Genomic DNA, 20,000 nt, shown 5'->3' with positions numbered 1-20,000 from the left:
TTTGACACTTAGCAGCATTTACCTGGCATTAACTGTTTTGTCATTGTGAGAGCTGTCAAACGAAGACTTGCTTTGTTTTCTGGGCAGTAGTTTGCTGTTTCCAGTGTGGAGCAGAGGCAGTATGTTCTGAAAGTGAAGAGAGGAGCATGAGCCCTCCACACCGCGTGCCACAGCTGTCACTCATCAGGACGGCTCCGTGTAGACCCGTCCTCTTTTGATTAATTTTGTAACTAAGCAAAAGTGTCTAAAGAAGAGCTTTAGGTTCTTAGACGTTCCTCGGCTGCCAAATTCTGTCAGTCGCAGTAGTGTGCTTTCACCTGAACACGCTGTGTCTGGACTGGTGCGTCTGCTGCACACCATGCGCGTTAAGCACGAGTAGTTGTACTCTGAGCAGTGTTCTGCTCACCAGTCTTGACCTGCTGGGGTGTGTGAGACAGTGTAACTACGAGCTTGGTGGAGCACGGCTTTGTGTTGATGTGGGAGGTGTTCTCTCTGTGTACAGGTGTGTTGATGTGGGAGGTGTTTTCTCTGTGTACAGGTGTGTTGATGTGGGAGGTGTTCTCTCTGTGTACAGGTGTGTTGATGTTAGAGGTGTCTTTTCTTGTACAGGTGTATTAATGTGGGAGGTGTTTTCTCTGTGTACAGGTGTGTTGATGTGTTCTCTCTGTGTACAGGTATGTTGATGTAGGAGGTGTTCTCTCGGTGTACAGGTGTGTTGATGTTAGAGGTGTTCTGTTTACAGGTGTGTTGATGTGGGAGGTGTTCTCTGTGTACAGGTGTGTTGATGTGGGAGGTGTTTTCTCTGTGTACAGGTGTGTTAGTTTGGGAGGTGTTTTCTCTGTGTACAGGTGTGTTAATGTGGGAGGTGTTCTCTCTGTGTACAGGTGTGTTGATGTTAGAGGTGTTCTCTGTGTACAGGTGTGTTGATGTGGGAGGTGTTTTTTCTTGTACAGGTGTATTAATGTGGGAGGTGTTCTCTCTGTGTACAGGTGTGTTGATGTGGGAGGTGTTTTCTCTGTGTACAGGTATGTTGATGTGGGAGGTGTTCTCTCTGTGTACAGGTTTGTTGATGTGGGAGGTGTTTTGATGTGGGAGGTGTTTTCTCTGTGTACAGGTGTGTTGATGTGGGAGGTGTTTTCTCTGTGTACAGGTGTGTTGATGTGGGAGGTGTTTTCTCTGTGTATAGGTGTGTTGATGTTAGAGGTGTTTTTTCTTGTACAGGTGTATTAATGTGGGAGGTGTTCTCTGTGTACAGGTATGTTGATGTGGGAGGTGTTCTCTCGGTGTACAGGTGTGTTGATGTTAGAGGTGTTCTCTGTGTACAGGTGTGTTGATGTGGGAGGTGTTTTCTCTGTGTACAGGTGTATTAATGTGGGAGGTGTTTTCTCTGTGTACAGATGTGTTAATGTGGGAGGTGTTCTCTCTATGTACAGGTATGTTGATGTGGGAAGTGTTTTTTCTTGTACAGGTGTATTAATGTGGAAGGTGTTTTCTCTGTGTACAGGTGTGCTAATGTGGGAGGTGTTCTCTCTGTGTACAGGTGTGTTGATGTGGGAGGTGTTTTCTGTGTACAGGTGTATTAATGTGGGAGGTGTTTTCTCTGTGTACAGGTGTGTTAATGTGGGAGGTGTTTTCTGTGTACAGGTGTATTAATGTGGGAGGTGTTTTCTCTGTGTACAGGTGTGTTAATGTGGGAGGTGTTCTCTCTGTGTACAGGTGTGTTGATGTGGGAGGTGTTCTCTCTGTGTACAGGTGTGTTGATGTGGGAGGTGTTTTCTGATGGACGCACTCCATTTGGGAATAAGTCCAATGCTGAAGTTGTGGAGGAAGTGACACAGGGGAGACGTCTCTACAAACCCCACAAATGCCCCCCCAACATCTATGACATCATGTTCCACTGCTGGCACGAGGTGACACACACTGAACTTACAGTTAGCAGGGCTGCAGCCTAGCTCACCAACTTAATATTTTATTCCAAATTATTTTGACTTAACTTTGACTTATTTGTGTATGTGTGTGTGTGTGTTTTCAGAGGCCTCACGGTCGGCCCTCTTTCTCCAGACTACTCCAGAGTATCAAAGACACAGTCGAGGAAGACAATCTATAGGAAAGACATAATCAACACCACCACAAAATACACGAAACACAGCAGCATGCTACGTCACAGAAAACACCACTCAGCAGCTTGTCAGTTTGAGAGATGATATATTGTACATATAACATATTTATGAGTATTTTTGTAATAAATCATTTGTAAAGCTTTTTTTCTGCATTTTATTTCCTAAAATGGTATTTCTAGAAGAATAAATTTCCACTAGAATGCTGCCACTAGAGGGCAGCATACAATAACAACACACCAATTTCAATGTCATTACCCTCAGTACTTTGAACAGGCATATATATATATATATATATATATATATATATATATATATATATATATATATATATATATATATATATATATATATATATATATATATATATATATATATATATATATATATATACACACACACACACACACACACACAAATATGAGTTATTGATTAGCTTGGGTCAGTTGCAGCAAGGACGAAGCTATTATTGTTCTTATTCCCACCCTGCGCCACTCCGTTCATGTAAGCGCGCCGCCATGGACACAGGCCTGCACATGCGGCTCTGCTCTGTGGTAACGCCGCAGTCCTCGCCGCTTGTGGTCGACCTTAGTCTGGTTATTACGCTCCACCTTAAAGTCTGTCATAGCCGTCCTGTTTGTGAGCGAAACCTGCTGTTTGGATTTCAATCTCAGACCGCTGTTATTTTTCCTACAATGTGACGTGGTTTTCCCGCGACCCCGGCGGGAAAACGGTTCCTTTTGCGTCACAGCCGGCGTTCGACTGGGGGTTCCCTGCGCGCGCTGCAGGGGGTGAGACGCTGAGGCTGTGTGTGCGCAGAACCGAATAATACCCGGTAAAGTAGGTCATCCGAGCGACGGGCTGGTGGGACGAAGTGTCGTTTAGTCCCGTCGAAGCGTCCGCGGAGCTGCAACGTCTGTCCGACCGCTGTTTCCGTTTTGGTAAGGACGTGATCCTTTAGCGTAGCCGGCTAGCTGCACGGGCTTTGTCTGCTCACGCGTCGTCCGTCTCGTCGGTCCGTGCCCTCACGTCCTCACATCGCCCAAAACGGCGTTCATCACACCGCAGCTCCGCCACCGAACCGGCTCCGCTGGCGGATGACGTCGTCTCGAGCAGAAAGCAGAATCCTGCCGTCTCACGTACGCGCCTAGCTCGCGCTAGCTCGTTAGCGCTAGCTCCGGACGGGCTCGCGCGTTAGCCGGCCAGCTAGCTGGTGCCGTTTGTGTTGTGACAGGAGGGATGGAGATCACCTCAGAGACCCCTCAGAAACACCTCAAACACCGCAGGATCACCTCAGAAACACCCCAGAAACACTCTGCCTGGACGGTCAAACCTCGGCTCTTCACGCGTGTGTCTTCATCGGCGCGTTTATGTAGCTGGCTAACGAGCTTAGCCGCCTAGCCGCTCATCGTAGTGCGGCTTCGCAGCCTTTTCGCCTTTATCTCCACGTACAGTAACGACGGTGCTCGGTCCGCAGGGCCCGTCCGCAGCTCCGGGCCGGCCCTCCGGGTCTCCACACACCGGACTGGAGCTGTAGGTCACGCACGCTTACGCTGCTTCTCTCTTCCAGCGTCATCCTGTTCACCTGAAAGAGATGGTGATGGAGAAACCGAGCCCCTTGCTTGTAGGGCGCGAGTTTGTGAGGCAGTACTACACACTCCTGAATAAAGCTCCCGACTACCTGCACAGGTGAGGAGGTGCGGCCGCATAAACGGAGTGTGTGTGAGTGACTAACGTGAAATGAAGTCTCTCAGTGAGCTTGGGAGACAGGGCCGCAGCGCACACGCAGCGCATGGTGTACAGGCTGCCCGGATAGCAGCAGTGGTGAATCCCTGAGGCATTTTCTGTAGAGGACGTGTGGGGTTGCCATCGGTCATTAATAGCTGCAATAACGCCGCGTCTAGCATATATACGGTTACATATTAACAACGACTCATGTTTTAAATAATGTTACGACTTCCACTGCCCTCATTTGTCTCTCAGGTTCTATGGGAGGAACTCGTCATATGTGCACGGAGGGTTGGATGGCAGTGGAAAACCGGAGGAGGCCGTGTATGGGCAGGCCGTGAGTCCCACCGTCACCGACATCACAACCGCTGACACACGTTGGCCGTTTCCTGTTAGGGCTTTTTTTTTTCAGCGTGAAGTAATTTAAAAGTATTGGCATGTGTCTGATTCTGTGAGACATGCATTAAAACCTGCACTCAAGATCAATAAAACAGGAAAACTGTATTAAAACAGAGGTCAGAAAGAGAGTGAGTAATGTAGTGTGTGTTGATAGGACACTATAGGTTTAGAGCATAGCACAAGTATAGTTCTGTGTGGTTCTGTCATAGGTTCCAGGTCCACGGTGCAGGGCTCTGTGTTTGTAGGACAGACAGCCATGTAGAATCAGGTCCATACGTATATACATCTACCTACTTACACCTTCAGACATGGACATTTGCGCCTTTCCTTACAAAGCTACTTGACATGGTTTGTGTCTACTGTTTGACACTTAGCAGCATTTACCTGGCATTAACTGTTTTGTCATTGTGAGAGCTGTCAAACGAAGACTTGCTTTGTTTTCTGGGCAGTAGTTTGCTGTTTCCAGTGTGGAGCAGAGGCAGTATGTTCTGAAAGTGAAGAGAGGAGCATGAGCCCTCCACACCGCGTGCCACAGCTGTCACTCATCAGGACGGCTCCGTGTAGACCCGTCCTCTTTTGATTAATTTTGTAACTAAGCAAAAGTGTCTAAAGAAGAGCTTTAGGTTCTTAGACGTTCCTCGGCTGCCAAATTCTGTCAGTCGCAGTAGTGTGCTTTCACCTGAACACGCTGTGTCTGGACTGGTGCGTCTGCTGCACACCATGCGCGTTAAGCACGAGTAGTTGTACTCTGAGCAGTGTTCTGCTCACCAGTCTTGACCTGCTGGGGTGTGTGAGACAGTGTAACTACGAGCTTGGTGGAGCACGGCTTTGGGATCCAGGTTGCGTTTTTGCACTTATGGCATCCTTCTGGAAGCACATCATTCACTGAATTGGCAGAGCTGGTGTGTGTGTGAAGGAAAGCTAGATTAGCCTCGGGCTGTTCTGGACTTGTGAGACCGGTTACAGTTTTGTTATCAGTAAGTGTTGTGCTAGACAAAAGGGGTAGGAAGTGTTTGTGGTGGCGACGCGTTCTTGTCATAATTACGTTCCTAAACCACTCTGACACACGAACTGGTTTTAGATGGATATCAGATTTTTGTGTGTGAACTATCCCAGGACATTGACTCGCCGAACACTGGCGACGAGGGAAACTGCACGGACAAACGAACCTTCGTTTGAGTAGAGCCGGTCGGCAGGCCTGTGACCGGTCAGCCGAGCGGTTCTGCAGTCCTTATCGGACTGAATGAACTGAAGGAAACCCATAGGGAGATGTGTGCACTTGTTATTATTGTAGGATATCTCAGTGTGTGTGTGTGTGTGTGTGTGTGTGTGTGTGTGTGTGTGTGCAGGAGATCCATAAGAAGGTGATGTCATTACAGTTCAGTGAGTGTCACACCAAGATCCGCCATGTTGATGCCCATGCGACTTTGGGTGATGGGGTCGTTGTCCAGGTGATGGGAGAACTGTCCAATAGCGGTCGACCCATGAGGAGATTCATGCAGACGTTTGTTCTTGCTCCTGAGGTGCGGATACACACCCTTTAGTGGCAGACTTTCCGTTCATGCTCATCTCTGATCTGATGTACTCATTGAGTTCTTTCTCGCTCTTGCTCTTTCTGTGTGTGTTGTTTATAACAGGGTTCTGCTGTGAATAAGTTCTATGTGCATAATGACATCTTCCGCTATGAGGAGGAAGTGTTTGGAGACTCTGAAGCTGAACTGGGAGGTGAGGTTACAATTTACTTAACATACAAGTTACTTAAACCTGCAGTACAATTTACTTACTTAAACCTGCAGTGTCATTTAGGTAAACCTGCAGTGTCATTTAGGTAAACCTGCATTACATTTTATTTTGGTAAACCTGAATTACAATTTACTTGGGTAAACCCTGCATCTTAAACCTGCGTTACAATTTACTTACGTAAACCTGCATTACAATTTACTTACGTAAACCTGCAGTGTCATTTAGGTAAACCTGCATTACAATTTACTTACGTAAACCTGCAGTGTCATTTAGGTAAACCTGCATTACAATTTACTTGGGTAAGCCTGCAGTGTCGTTTGCTTGGGTAAGCCTGCATTACAGTGTACTTAGTTAAACCTGCAGTGCAATTTACTTAAACCAGCAGTGTCATTTAGGTAAACCTGTAGTGCAGTTTACTTATTTAAACCTACAGTGTCATTTACTTAAACTGCATTACAATTTACTTACTTAAACCTGCCGTGTCATTTACTTAAACCTTAACCTCTGCTTTAGAGGCAGGAGTGCATTTTGGGCCTGATTGTTTATAGTTGTCATGGTGATTCAGTGGAGCCATCACACATGCTTTGTGTTAAATGTCAGTTTGGCTGTGATGCACTGAGAGGCACATGGCTGAGTACTGGAAGGCTGATTGTGTGTGTGTGTGTGTATAGAGTCTGAGGAAGAGGAGGTTGAGGAAGAGCAGGTGGAGGCTCATGCCTCTCCTGAACCTGCACAGGACACCAGCACACCTTACTACGAACCTCCACCTGTCAGGTATATGCGTGTACACCGACCTCCGCCTGTCGGGTACACTGTGTTTTGGGTTTGGTTTGCTGGGTTCCTGGACAGTTGCTTATTTGTCAGTTGTCTTCCACAGCAATGGAGTAGAGGAGCAACAGGAAGAGGTGATCCCAGAGGCGGAGCCAGAACCCCTGCCTGAGCCAGAGGCCCCTCAGGAGCCGGAGGCGGCGCTTACGCCGGAGGCGGAGTTGCAGCTGGAGGAAACGGAGCCTGACATCGAAGAGAAGCTTCCAGAAGAGCCGGAGGAGAAGCCACCCACCCCTGTACCAGCCCCAACCCCGCCCCCCCAAACTCCCGAACCTCCCAAGGTAACCAGACCATAGCTGTCAAGGATCTGAGCTTTAATTGGTCAGCAGTTTAAAGGTTTACTGTGATTGGTAAACCTTACAGACAGTACAGTTCAGTAGAGAACGTGGCTCGGGTCTGCTGAGCTTTGAGGTCTTGGTGAAGTCCTCGATGAGATGGATCTGATGTGTTTGATGTGGGTGGGTGGGGGGGGTGTTGTGTAGGGAGTTGAGACCTCTACGCAGACCCAGAGCTCCAGACACACAACAATTCTGCTGCGGAGTTCAGGTCTAAATCCAGCACCCCGACCCAGCTGAGCATTAGTGTCAGGTGTGTGTGGACCATTGCTGGCTGGCGGGTCTGCAAGACCAGGGCTTTCTAATGGGATGGGACAAAATGTTCACACACAAGTGTGTCCTGGCAGTAATGTTGTACAGCCCACACCCACACTGTGGGCCAATTTGATTGGTTTTTGAGCCATTATATTTTAGTGTTTAATATATGCATATAAATATATAATCATATTTTTGAGTGTTTCATATAATTAGTATTATACAAGTATTTACAATATGTTATCTTGCTCATTAATTTAATTGATGTACAGTGGGTAACTGGTTGTCCGATACAGGATTTTTAAGGGCTGATACCGGTATTTAGAGAGCAATTTCACAACTGATATAATTAAATTAATAATAATAACAAATGAGACACAGTTGCTGAACATTTATTTAGCTATAAATAGTTATTGCTTAGTTATTGTCTGCACTGTCTACAGTACGCTTATTTTAAATTAAAAAACCCTATGAACTAAATGAACGTCCACAGGTTGTGAACCGGCCAGGTGCCTGGGGCTTACAGTACAGGCTCTGACCAACTATCACCACCTTACCTAAACTGTCCTGGAGCGTGTTTCAGCGTGTTTCTGCGTGTTTGTTTAGGTTTGTTGAAAGACTCGGTTACAAGACAAATGGCCAAATGAAAGAATAACAGCTTTGTTTGCACAGCCTGCTCAGATCATCTAACACGTGACTAGAGGTGACGGTGACCAAGCAGAGATTCTGTCCCTCGGATAGTTGAGATGATTTCCGCGCTGGTGTACATGTAGAGGGAGGGTTATAGACACACACACAAACTGTAGCTTGTTAGCTAGAAACCCATAACGTTCCTTCCCCGAAACGTTGTTGGCAAGTTGATGACATTTAATGCTAGCTTTCAAAGTCCTGTTCACATAAGCCAACAAGATAAATCTCTCATTGCCAAACGCAACTGCCTGTAACTAACGCTGGGTATCTTACAACTATCAGATCAGTCGCTTATGACAGCAGATTGTTGAGTTGACATGAGAACAGTAGTTTTTGAGTGCTGTGAGCTAGCTGGTTGGTTAAAGACTTGCTAACATTACAGTTCCCAAATAAAATTATTCCCATTTTCTCACTAAATGATCAGAATCAATCTAATTATACAGACAGTAAACATTGTGTTATTAAAAGTGACCAGTTAAATATATTCGACTTTGAAAGATTGGAATTGGTTTTACCATTTTATTTTCATATATAATAACAGTGTCTGTTAGAATTGATGAATCACATGGCACGCACAGTTTCTGCCCGTAGAGTGGTGAATTGGACACAAGGGTGTGCTCTAACATAGCAGCCAGACTGATGGAGCTGCCTGCGTCGTGTGTGTATACATGATGAGCGCAGGCTTTGGCCCATGCCGATAATCTCACAGTAGTATTTATCGGCCTGGTTAATTGCCAGGCTGATGTATCGGTCGTCCACTAGTGGGTAAAATTGGGGAATAAAACTTTGAGAACTTTGATTTTGCATCAATAACGCCCTCTAGTGGGCTGAGTAAGTGCCCAGCCCAGTAATTCCACAGCTCAGTGTGGTGTTTTTTGTTTTTTTGTCTTCAGACAGTCAGTGACATCTTGACTCATAATGTGGAACACAAACAATGATTTTAATGAGGTGTTTCAGTCAGATGTCTGGGATGTCACCACAGACCCCTCACTGATTTGAGAAGAGGCGTCTGATTGGTTCCTGGTGCTGTCTGTTTTGTCTGTAGACATTCTCCTGGGCTTCAGTGACCAGTAAGAACCTGCCGCCGAGTGGCGCTTTGCCCACCTCTGGAATCCCGCCCCACGTGGTCAAAGCTCAGAACGTGCAGGTGAGCTGCGGTTCAGAACTACATGCACACACACAAAGCTCCACCTCTTCACGTTACAATTACATTTATCCAAAGCCACTCTCAATCATGACTCAGTACAACTTGAGTAATTGAGGGTTAAGGGTCTTGCTCAGGGACCCAACAGTGGAAACATGGCAGTGGTTGGACTTGAACCAGCAACCTTCTGATTACTAGTCAAGTACCTTCACCACTGACCTAGTAGAGTGTTCATTAGCCTGTGTGCAGTAGCGTGGGTATGGTCTTATGTGTGGGTGTGGTCTGATCTGATAGCCCAGGGTGGAGGTGAAGCAGGATGCCCCGTTGCCTAGAGACCAGCGGCGGGAGAGGCCTGGATTTGTTCCACGAGGCTCTAGACCAGGTAAAATGAACACAGACAAACTCTCATACACACACACACTGTTATTGTCAGTGCTGAGAGTGAGATTCTTTCTCCTCATTAGATGGTGCTTCAGCAGAGAGCCAGGGAGGAAAGCCCTATTTCAGCTTTAAAGGTAAGTGGAGGACACAGGAACACACACACACCTACACACACTCACCTTTACTCGGAGGTGTATGTATCACACATCTCAGCTCCAGAAGGGCGAAGGCGCTGTGAAGAGTCCTGAATATATGTAACGGGGTTGGGCTCAAATTCCACTGTAATAGTGACTCTGTGTGTAGGCCGCGGTGATTCGGATGGTGGGGAGTTGGAAGGCCGTAGGTCTGTACGTCACCCTGACAGCCATCAGCTGTTTGTGGGGAACCTTCCTCATGACATCGACGAGGGCGAGCTGAAGGACTTCTTCATGAGTGAGGACACACTTACACAGCGTGATTCTCTCAGTCAACGTCACAGCCTCACCTCGATCTCAAATTTCAGACACACACACTTCAAAAAGACGGCCAGCAGAGTGGGGGCCAGGTTCATATATTAATACATGAATGAAGTCTAGTGAGCTCTGTGTATCCACATGATTCTGGATATACAGTTGAAAATATGGCCCACGAGACCTGTTCTGATTGGGTTTTGGGTATGGCAGCTGCTGGGCTGACATGTTTGCAGATTTGAAGTGCGTGTGTTCTGAGTGTGTTCTGGGTCTTGAGCTGGGTTTGTTGTTGGTGAGGGGGCTGATGGAGGTTCTGGTTGTGGTTCCAGCGTTTGGTAATGTGGTGGAGATGCGCATCAACACCAAGGGAGTCGGAGGAAAGCTGCCCAACTTTGGATTTGTTGTTTTTGACGACTCTGATCCTGTACAGAGGATTCTGGGAGCCAAGGTGGGTGCGTGGCGTGCTGGAGGGGAACCTCACACGCGTCTTGGGCTGGGCAGGAAACACCAGCTGGATGACTGGGGGTTTGTGTGGTGGGTTTGGTTTTTTTTTTCGTTTACTTATTCTGCAGCCCATCATGTTTGTTTACTGTGTTCTGCAGCCCATCATGTTCCGTGGGGAGGTGCGTCTCAACGTGGAGGAGAAGAAGACGAGAGCTGCCAGAGAGCGGGAAACCAGGGGTGTCGGAGATGGTCGTCGTGGAGACCGTGGCCCTGGTGGACCCAGAGGCCCTATGGGAAATGGAATGGGGCGTGACCGAGATGGGCGTGGCCCGCCCTCATCCAGGGGCGGGATTGGGTCAGGCAGGGGCGGTGGTCAGAGCGGCGAGAGCCGATTTGCTGGACCACGCCGTTGAGGTGGCGCCTTCTAGAGAGCAGGAGGTAGAACTGCACGCTCTCTAATCACATCAATGGGCGAAAAACTTTTTTTTTTTTTTTTTTTTTCCTTTCTTTGGCTTTTGGAATGTGACTGGCCATCAACCATTTGATGTGAAAGACTTACCTGAACTCACTCTCACACTGATACGGAGTCGTTTCCAAAATCTTCATCGCTTTCTTTTGGGTTTTTTCTTCTTCTTTTTCTTTTTGCGAAGAGAAAAGGAAGGGGGTGTGGTTTATTTTCTGTAGAACAAAAGATGAATGTCACATAGGTTTCCTCATGGAGCTGTCGACTCGCACATTTTATAATGGACATGAACATCAAAGCTTTGAGAAAAAAATCAACGCTCACTGTACAACTTATTTATTTTGTTAGTTAATAAAAAACAGTGGTGGTGCCTTAAACCGTTCTCGCCCGATTTCTCTCTCTCTCTCTCTCTCTCTCTCTCTCTCTCTCTTTCCCCCTATGAAAGACAAAAGGACTGTAGTAGTCAGGTGTGGAGCTATCGCATTAACTCTCTCATTGCAGATGGCAGTAGTATGATAGCAAGGCAGTGTTATCGGTACTGATTCCCTATGATCCCAAACGAGTGCTGTTTATATGGAGTTGGTCTGTTTGTTTATGTTTAGGTGTGTGTTTACGTTTAGGTGTTTGTTTTTAGTCTGACAGAGCTGGCTAATCGACTTGCTGAAGCACATCTTACGAACCTGCAGTATTCCATACTGATGTTTTGTTTTGTGTTGTTCCCAAGTGTGCAGTTTATTTTTTGCATATTTCCCTCTTTTCCCTGTCTGATATCTGAAACCACTTTGCACGGTCATTTCTGGAACAGGATGCCCTTTTTGAAACAGTTCTGAAGCTCGCTAGTCTTGCACTTTCTCGTCCGGCCTCTTCCCGAGCACCGGCTCCACGCCTCGGTTTGTTGTGCGTTTGGATTCTACTCCCGATGGCTTCAGCAGCTCATGTTTGAATGTGTTTTCAACTTTCAATAAACTACTGATATCTGCCCTGAGTCTCATCAGCTCTGTACTCTGATATCTGCCCTGAGTCTCAGCTCTGTACTCTGATATCTGCCCTGAGTCTCAGCTCTGTACTCTACTGATATCTGCGCCATGTGGTTCTATGTTGGTTTGCTCATCCTTTCGCACCGCATGTTTACAAGTTTTGGATTGTGAAGTTTTCCAAACGGTTCCAACATGTCAGTCAAAATTTTGCCAGGTTTTTTTGTACTGCTTTTAAAGGGAGTTCAGATGTAAGAGGCGGGGAACAGCACGTCCGCAGACCGCAGCCCTGGATCAGCACGGGTGTAAGTGGAAACAGCCCCTAACGCTCGGGGTCTCCACTACCGTTGCGGTTCTTCTCCGTGGCGGTAGCACAGATTAGCCCACACCCTCCCCTGTGTGAAGGAGCCTAGAAAGGCGCTGATGATGATCTAGCTCGACCCAGCGTGGCCACCCTGACCGAGCCACTGCACCCAGAGCTACAGAAACGTTAATGGCTGAGGCGAGGTGCTGCCTACGCTCAGAAACGTTCCCCAAGATATTTTAAACACAAATGTCTTAAGAGTGTACAGTGAGAACATGATGCATGTCAACACAATAGAAATGTGGACGTTTACTCTAATAAACATTTACTCAAATTAGTAAACATTCTAATTAACAAATATTTACTCCAATTAGTAAACAATGCATATTTAATTGGTAAACATTCTAATTAATAAACATTTACTCTAATTAGTAAACATTTATTCTTGTTAACAAACATTTACTCTAATTAGTAAGCATGTCTAAGATCTACTGGAGTTCTAAGTGTGCTTGGCTGGGTACCGCGAGACGCGTCCTGCGCCGGGGCGTGCTGCGTACCTGCGCGCAGGTAAGTGGTGTTAAGGAGTCGCCCTGCACTCGTGCCCTCCTGCCGCGGGACTGTTTGCTCTCTGGTGTCTTGTCCTCGCGGAATGACAACGCGTGAACCGCGCAAAGAAGCAGGAGATTGAAACGAAGCGCGTGCGTGCACGTGTACACCTCACCTGCTCTCGTTTCTCCGTAAACTAGAAGCCCTCTGGGGATTCACGCGGATGGAGAAGTACGAGCACCTGGGGCTCGTGGGGGAGGGCAGCTACGGAGTCGTGACCAAATGTCGCAACCGGGAAACCGGGAGGATTGTTGCGGTGAAGGCTTTTTCAGAGAGCGAGGACGACAGGACGGTGAAGAAGGTCGCAGCGTGAGAGGTCAGGCTGCTGAAGGCGAGGAGGATGCGCACGCAGCAGGCCTCACCCAGGGGAAACCAGAGCGCACGTGCAGCATCTGGCCTGTGTTTTATAAGCGCAGTAATAGTATAATTGTACGAGTGTGTATTTGTATGATGTGAGTGTAGCAACTCAGACACGAGAACCTGGTGAATCTCCTGGAGGTGTGGAAGAAGAAGAAACGCTGGTACCTGGTGTTTGAGTTTGTGGAGTGCACCGTTCTCGATGAGCTCGAGCAGATCCTAGACGGCCTGGACCCCAGTCGCGCTCGCAAATATCCTATGAGATCCTCTGAGCCATCGCCTTCTGTCATCAGCACAATGTCTGAGAGTGTGAGTGAGTGAGCGTGCGTGCCCATGCAGGTGTGTGTGTGTGAGAGAGAGAGAGCGTACCAATGCAAGGGTGTGTGTGTACGTGAGTGTATCAGCATGTGCGTGTGTATGTGTGAGAGAGAGCGTGCCCATGCAAGGGTGTGTGTGTGTACGTGAGTGTATGAGCATGTGAGTGTGTGTGTGAGAGAGAGAGAGCGTGCCCATGCAGGTGTGTGTGGGTGTGTACGTGAGTGTATGAGCATGTGAGTGTGTGTGTGTGAGAGAGAGCGAGCGTGCCCATGCAGGTGTGTGTGGGTGTGTGTACGTGAGTGTATGAGCATGTGAGTGTGTGTGTGTGAGAGAGAGAGAGCGTGACCATGCAGGGGTGTGTGTGTGTGTGTACGTGAGTGTATGAGCATGTGAGTGTGTGTGTGTGTGAGAGAGAGCGTGCCCATGCAAGGGTGTGTGTGTGTACGTGAGTGTATGAGCATGTGAGTGTGTGTGTGTGTGAGAGAGAGAGAGCGTGCCCATGCAGGTGTGTGTGGGTGTGTGTACGTGAGTGTATGAGCATGTGAGTGTGTGTGTGTGAGAGAGAGAGAGCGTGCCCATGCAGGTGTGTGTGGGTGTGTGTACGTGAGTGTATGAGCATGTGAGTGTGTGTGTGTGAGAGAGAGAGAGCGTGCCCATGCAGGTGTGTGTGGGTGTGTGTACGTGAGTGTATGAGCATGTGAGTGTGTGTGTGTGAGAGAGAGAGAGCGTGCCCATGCAGGGGTGTGTGTGTGTGTACGTGAGTGTATGAGCATGTGAGTGTGTGTGTGTGTGAGAGAGAGCGTGCCCATGCAAGGGTGTGTGTGTGTACGTGAGTGTATGAGCATGTGAGTGTGTGTGTGTGTGAGAGAGAGAGAGCGTGCCCATGCAGGTGTGTGTGGGTGTGTGTACGTGAGTGTATGAGCATGTGAGTGTGTGTGTGTGAGAGAGAGAGAGCGTGCCCATGCAGGTGTGTGTGGGTGTGTGTACGTGAGTGTATGAGCATGTGAGTGTGTGTGTGTGAGAGAGAGAGAGCGTGCCCATGCAGGGGTGTGGGTGTGTGTACGTGAGTGTATGAGCATGTGAGTGTGTGTGTGTGTGAGAGAGAGAGAGCGTGCCCATGCAGGGGTGTGTGTGTGTACGTGAGTGTATGAGCATGTGAGTGTGTGTGTGTGTGAGAGAGAGAGTGTACCCATGCAAGGGAGTGTGTGTGTGTGAGAGAGAGAGAGCGTGCCCGTGCAGGTGTGTGTGTATTAATTAGTTTGATATGGACTGAAAAATATGTGAATATTAATGAAAAAACATTCACCAAGTGTCTAGTACCTTCTATCCTCCATTCTCTCTCTCTCTCTCTCTCTCTCTCTCTCTCTCTCTCTCTCTCTCTCTCAGATCATCCACAGGGACATAAAGCCAGAGAATGTGTTGGTGTCCCAGCATGAAGTGATAAAAGTGTGTGATTTCGGGTTTGCGCGTACGATGTCTGCAGTGGCGCGGGAGGTCTACACAGACTATGTGGCCACCCGCTGGTACCGAGCACCAGAGCTGCTGGTGGGAGACACCAAATATGACAAGTCAGTCCCAGCCAATCACAGAGCCCCTTACCAGTCCAGTGGGCCAGTAGAAACAGATGCTTCAGCGCATTGTCTTGGAATTAATACTTTTTTTTTTAATGCAGTGAAAGCACTTTAATGTGTGTGTGAGGGCAGTGGATATTTGGGCAATAGGGTGAGTGTTTGTTGAGACGATGACTGGGCTGCCTGTGTTTCCAGGGCACTCTGATATAGACCAGCTGTACCTCATTGTCAGGTGCTTTGGTGAGTGTTTCACACAAATACTCACAGAGTGCGGTGGGTGTGTCAAACGGACTGGCTCTTGTATTTCTCCTCCTGCAGGGGGCAGCAGGGCATAGTGAGACGTCACTCTGTCACAATGCTGGGAAAACGAGAGCTGATGTGCGTCTCCCTGAGCTGCGGAACACACTCCTGCCACAGCACAGAGCAGAGAGTAGGCATGTGTGTGTGTGTGCGTGCGTGCGCGCGTGTGCGCGTGTGTGTGTGCGCGCGTGAGGAACACAGTGAAGTGCTAAAAGCTTCCCACGACGTTCACTTGTACTGTTTTTGGTCCTCTTAGGAAAACACAGGAAGAAGGAGAGCAGAATCCCCTCCATCATTACTGGAGACCATCCACATAGAAACATGTAACACACACACACACACACACACACATACCCACCAATGCACACACACACACACACACACACACACACACACACACACACATCCACCAATGCACACACACACACACACACACACACACATCCACCAATGCACACACACACACACACACATCCACCAATGCACACACACACACACACACATCCACCAATGCACACACACACACACACACACACACATCCACCAATGCACACACACACACACACACACACATCCACCAATGCACACACACACACACACACACACACACACACACACACACACACACACACACACACATCCACCAATGCACACACACACACACACACACACACATCCACCAATGCACACACACACACACACACACACATCCACCAATGCACACACACATCCACCAATGCACACACACACACATATCCACTAATGCGCACACACACACACACACACATATCCATCAATGCACACACACACACACACACACACATATCCATCAATGCGCGCACACACACACACACACACACACACACACACACACACCAATGCGCGTACACACACACACACACACACACACATATTCACCAATGCACACACACACCACACACACACATACCCACCAATGCGCGCACACACACACACACACACACACACACACACACACACACCAATGCGCGTACACACACACACACACACACACACACACATATTCACCAATGCACACACACACACACACCACACACACACATACCCACCAATGCGCGCACACACACACACACACACACACACACACACACACACATATACCCACCAATGCACACACACATACACACACACATACCCACCAATGCGCGCGCACACACACACACACACACACACACAAACACATACATATCCACCAATGCACACACACACACACATATCCACCAATGCACACACACACACACACACACACATATACCCACCAATGCACACACACACACACACACACACACATATCCACCAATGCACACACACACACACACACACACACACACACATATATCCACCAATGCACACACACACACACACACACATATATCCACCAATGCACACACACACACACACACACATACCCACCAATGCGCGCACACACACACACACACACACACACACACACACGCACAAATTAACACATCTTCTTAATGACATTAAACTTGCTGCACACTTGCTGGCCTGCTGATTGATCCTGAAGTAGCAGGTGTTCATCATTAGGTGGCGCTACAGTACGTTGAATGCTTCTGACTCTTGGGCCTCGACTGATGACATAAAACAGATGTACGCATGTCTTAGAGATCAGACAGGTCAGCGTAGCATTAGCCTAGTTCATGATGGAGCTCTGCAGTTGGTTCACTCTGCCTGCTGAAATCAGCCTGCGCTTACATCACATCCTGGACTAAAGGAACAAGTGAGGTCTTATTTCCATGACACTCTCATATCTAATCACTGCTTCGATTGTTCTGGGCAGGAAGGTCTTCAGCTGTTCTTCTTGTAACTAAATCACTCAAGAGCATCAGAGTCGCTGAGCAACGCAGCAACAGCATGTCAGGCAGATACTGATATTTAGCCGTAGTTAATTAATGAACTAATCAAAGCTGTGTTCTTTCTGGAAACACATCTAATAAATACTAACATGGGGAAGAGACTTCCAAAATGGGTGTGATTTATTATTTTTTAAAGATGTTTATCATTCACATCACCTGACACTCATGTAGTTCACAAGCTGGAACTGGTTCTGAGGATTTGGTTATTTAAACAGGTGAGGTGTGGTGGGTGTGGCTCTGTGGGAGAGGAAGAAGCAGTGAATTCCTTCTTACATTTACAGCATTTTGCGTTCTACTTTGATTGGGAAGAAGAAATGACTTGAACAACACGATCCTTCCCAGCTAGAGGGGGGAGCGCACGTCCATGGCACTGTGGGTAACTGACAGTTTGTCTTCTGACGAGCTGCTTCATGACCTCTAGTCAGGACTGAAGATCTCCGATTAGCACATGGCAGCATAATGTGAGGTGTGTATCTCTGACCCTTCTCCCTGAGCTCCTGGGGTCCTCCTGCACTGGTGGAAGGACTCCACCCCTCTTAGTAATGGGGCTGAGTGCCCTCAAGCTTAATTCCAATTACAAATTTCCCCCCCAAAAAACTAATACTGAGACACTGTGGCTCAGGGATAAGAGCCTGGTGTTAGGGGTTTTGGGTTCAAATCCCAGATGAAGTTTTGAAGCGCATAATTACACTTTTTTACTGATAGCATATATGGTTAATACTTGAAATACATAAAAGGCAGCTACTTTATTCAAGCTAAGCACTACAGTAAGTTATTTCAAAATTTGAGCAACACCCTCTCCAGCTGCTGCATAACCCCTGATATTCACTCTCCCAGAAACCCCAGGGGGGCACAGGAACCATCATTCTTCCCCCCTGGGTTACCACACACACACCACCACTCCTCAGAGACCTGTCTGGGATTTGAACCCAGACCACCCAACAGTTGTTGGGTGGTGCTCTTACCAGTGAGCCACAGTGCCTCAAATTTCTCTCTTGCCATTTGGCAGTACAGACTCAGAAAAAAACATCACCTGTGAACCATCCAAGTAGCTACTGGTTATGACTGAACACTGGACTAGTAGATGAAGCCATCATGTAAGACAGGAGGCGGAGCCAGTAACGACTGGGCAGGACCAGGAGCACAATGCAGCAGTCCAGGAGCGTAACATGGCAGTCTCTGGGTGTTAATATACATCACAGAAAAGGTTTTTGAGTCCCAGCTCTGCAGGTCCTGGATTGGAAGTCTGGTGTGATTTGTCCTCATGGGACTAAGTTTATGTAGAGAGGAGAGGTTAGTTTATCACTACAGCTGTTAACCACGTCCTGCTGTGTGTGACTGACTACAAATGATGGTAAAAACACAAACTGTAATAAAGTATGCTTGAAAAATTTCAAAGCCACCATTTTTAATATCTATATCTTTAGATATATATTTAATATCCATATCTGTATGTGTGTGACTGATGTATGTTGGAACAGTTTAGACTAAGCTGGTGGACAGTTCAGTAATGTGAGTGTGTGTGTGGGTGTGTGTGTTGTTCTTGGAGAATATTTGAGTGTGTTTGTATTTGTGTGTGGTGTTAGAAAAGGGTGTGGATGTGTTAAATCTTGCTTGGAAGGCAACACACACACACACACTCTCACACACACACACACACAGACACACACACACAGACACACTCACGCACGCACGCACACACGCGCACACACACACACACACACACACACACACACACACACACAGACACAGACACAGACACAGGGTTTTTGTTTCTGGTAATCTTAATCAGAAGTTCTTTCAGCTCTCTGATTCATTTATTCTGCATCTCTGACAAGACGCCTTAATGGTTGACGGCTTCAAAGCCAAACAAATAAATAAACTAAAACACAAAAGAGAATATGTGGCAATAAGAGAATTTGTTCAAATGTTTGTTGTTAATTTCCCTCAGTAATTCTGAGCAGGTGGAGACAACACAGAGTGGGTGGAGCAGGTAAAGAGAACAGAGCATTAAATATAATAAATATATAACAAATAAAACATCATAAATCTGTCCCTGATTGTAAACCCTGGGCTTGTACACTGCGGGAGAGACGCGCGGACGCTTCAGCTAAGAGCAGAATTAACGTGACCATACGACACCACCGCAGTCAGAAATGTGTGTTCCACTCCGTGGCGGGTCTAGAGTTTGCTCTCTAGAGCTGGAGCTACATTTAGTTCTGGAGTGGCAACGTTCTCGACTTTATCTGAAGAGAAAGAGAAAGAGGGAAACATTCATTATTCGGTTTTAACATGCATGTAAAACCCAGAAAATCTTACGCTCTTTAGTAGAGTGGGAATCGGTGTTTGTGTTGTGTGTTCATGTGCGTTACCCTGCGTGTGTGTGTCCTGGATCTCGGTGTACTGCTGCAGTAACCTGGGCCCTGCCAGGCCGATAGAGAGAGCTCCTATAGGGGCTGTGATGAGGATGGCCAACACAGCAACCGTCAGAACATCCATCCCATAATACTCCAGCTGCTGGTCTCCTACAGTACGTGCCATGTCCAGGGCAGTGGATCCTATAGCAGCCTGCAACACACACACACACGCATGAAGTTATATAAACACACACACACCTGCACACATGAGGTTACGTAAACACACACCTGTACACATGAGCTTACGTAAACACACACACA

The 20,000-nt window shown here is 47.5% G+C and overlaps 3 protein-coding genes and 1 pseudogene across 9 annotated transcripts in view; 3 read left to right on the top strand and 1 right to left on the bottom strand.

Moving 5' to 3' along the window:
• Positions 1 to 2,263, top strand: part of txk (TXK tyrosine kinase) — a 15,590-nt gene extending 13,327 nt beyond the window's left edge. For 5 of the 6 annotated variants that reach the window (XM_027024838.2, XM_035521614.1, XM_035521613.1 and 2 more), the window contains 2 exons: positions 1,753 to 1,910; positions 2,033 to 2,263. In XM_027024838.2, the coding sequence (XP_026880639.2) occupies positions 1,753 to 1,910; positions 2,033 to 2,107 (233 nt within the window). In that variant the 3' untranslated portion in view covers positions 2,108 to 2,263. Of the gene's footprint in view, positions 1 to 502; positions 695 to 1,752; positions 1,911 to 2,032 lie in introns of those variants that run through there. The other variant, XM_035521615.1, reaches the window with a different exon arrangement.
• Positions 2,264 to 2,848: 585 nt separating this feature from the next.
• zgc:56304 (uncharacterized protein LOC406683 homolog) lies at positions 2,849 to 11,957 on the top strand. Of its 2 annotated transcripts, none has more exons than XM_027024822.2 (13): positions 2,849 to 3,058; positions 3,688 to 3,806; positions 4,101 to 4,182; positions 5,594 to 5,767; positions 5,882 to 5,969; positions 6,659 to 6,761; positions 6,865 to 7,096; positions 9,141 to 9,242; positions 9,534 to 9,621; positions 9,704 to 9,754; positions 9,924 to 10,052; positions 10,399 to 10,517; positions 10,672 to 11,957. In XM_027024822.2, the coding sequence occupies exons 2-13, from the start codon at positions 3,712 to 3,714 to the stop codon at positions 10,924 to 10,926; spliced, it is 1,518 nt and encodes a 505-aa protein (XP_026880623.2). In that variant the 5' UTR covers positions 2,849 to 3,058; positions 3,688 to 3,711; the 3' UTR covers positions 10,927 to 11,957. The 2 variants fall into 2 exon arrangements, with proteins under 2 accessions (XP_026880623.2, XP_035377468.1); XM_035521575.1 differs by having other exon boundaries at positions 2,860 to 2,952.
• Positions 11,958 to 13,023: 1,066 nt separating this feature from the next.
• On the top strand, positions 13,024 to 15,733 carry LOC113586589 (annotated as a pseudogene).
• Positions 15,734 to 19,233: 3,500 nt separating this feature from the next.
• Positions 19,234 to 20,000, bottom strand: part of LOC113586591 (sodium/hydrogen exchanger 9B2) — a 23,002-nt gene continuing 22,235 nt past the window's right edge. Inside the window, exons 11-12 of the mRNA XM_035521531.1 lie at positions 19,695 to 19,890; positions 19,234 to 19,568 (exon numbers count right to left, since the gene is read on the bottom strand). Of these exons, the coding sequence (XP_035377424.1) occupies positions 19,504 to 19,568; positions 19,695 to 19,890 (261 nt within the window). The 3' untranslated portion in view covers positions 19,234 to 19,503. The remainder of the gene's footprint in view (positions 19,569 to 19,694; positions 19,891 to 20,000) is intronic.

This window comes from Electrophorus electricus, chromosome 22, assembly GCF_013358815.1.
Source record: "Electrophorus electricus isolate fEleEle1 chromosome 22, fEleEle1.pri, whole genome shotgun sequence".
Taxonomy (NCBI): Eukaryota; Metazoa; Chordata; class Actinopteri; order Gymnotiformes; family Gymnotidae; genus Electrophorus; species Electrophorus electricus.
Note: the sequence above shows the minus strand (reverse complement) of the source record. Positions and strands in the feature narration are given on the sequence as shown.

Bases quoted from the DNA above. Each gene is read 5' to 3' on its own strand.
- zgc:56304 (XM_027024822.2), top strand. From the start codon at position 3,712: ATGGTGATGGAGAAACCGAGCCCCTTGCTTGTAGGGCGCGAGTTTGTG. The intron at 5,768-5,881 runs GTGCGGATACAC...TGTTTATAACAG, and splicing joins CGTTTGTTCTTGCTCCTGAG to GGTTCTGCTGTGAATAAGTT. The intron at 5,970-6,658 runs GTGAGGTTACAA...GTGTGTGTATAG, and splicing joins CTCTGAAGCTGAACTGGGAG to AGTCTGAGGAAGAGGAGGTT.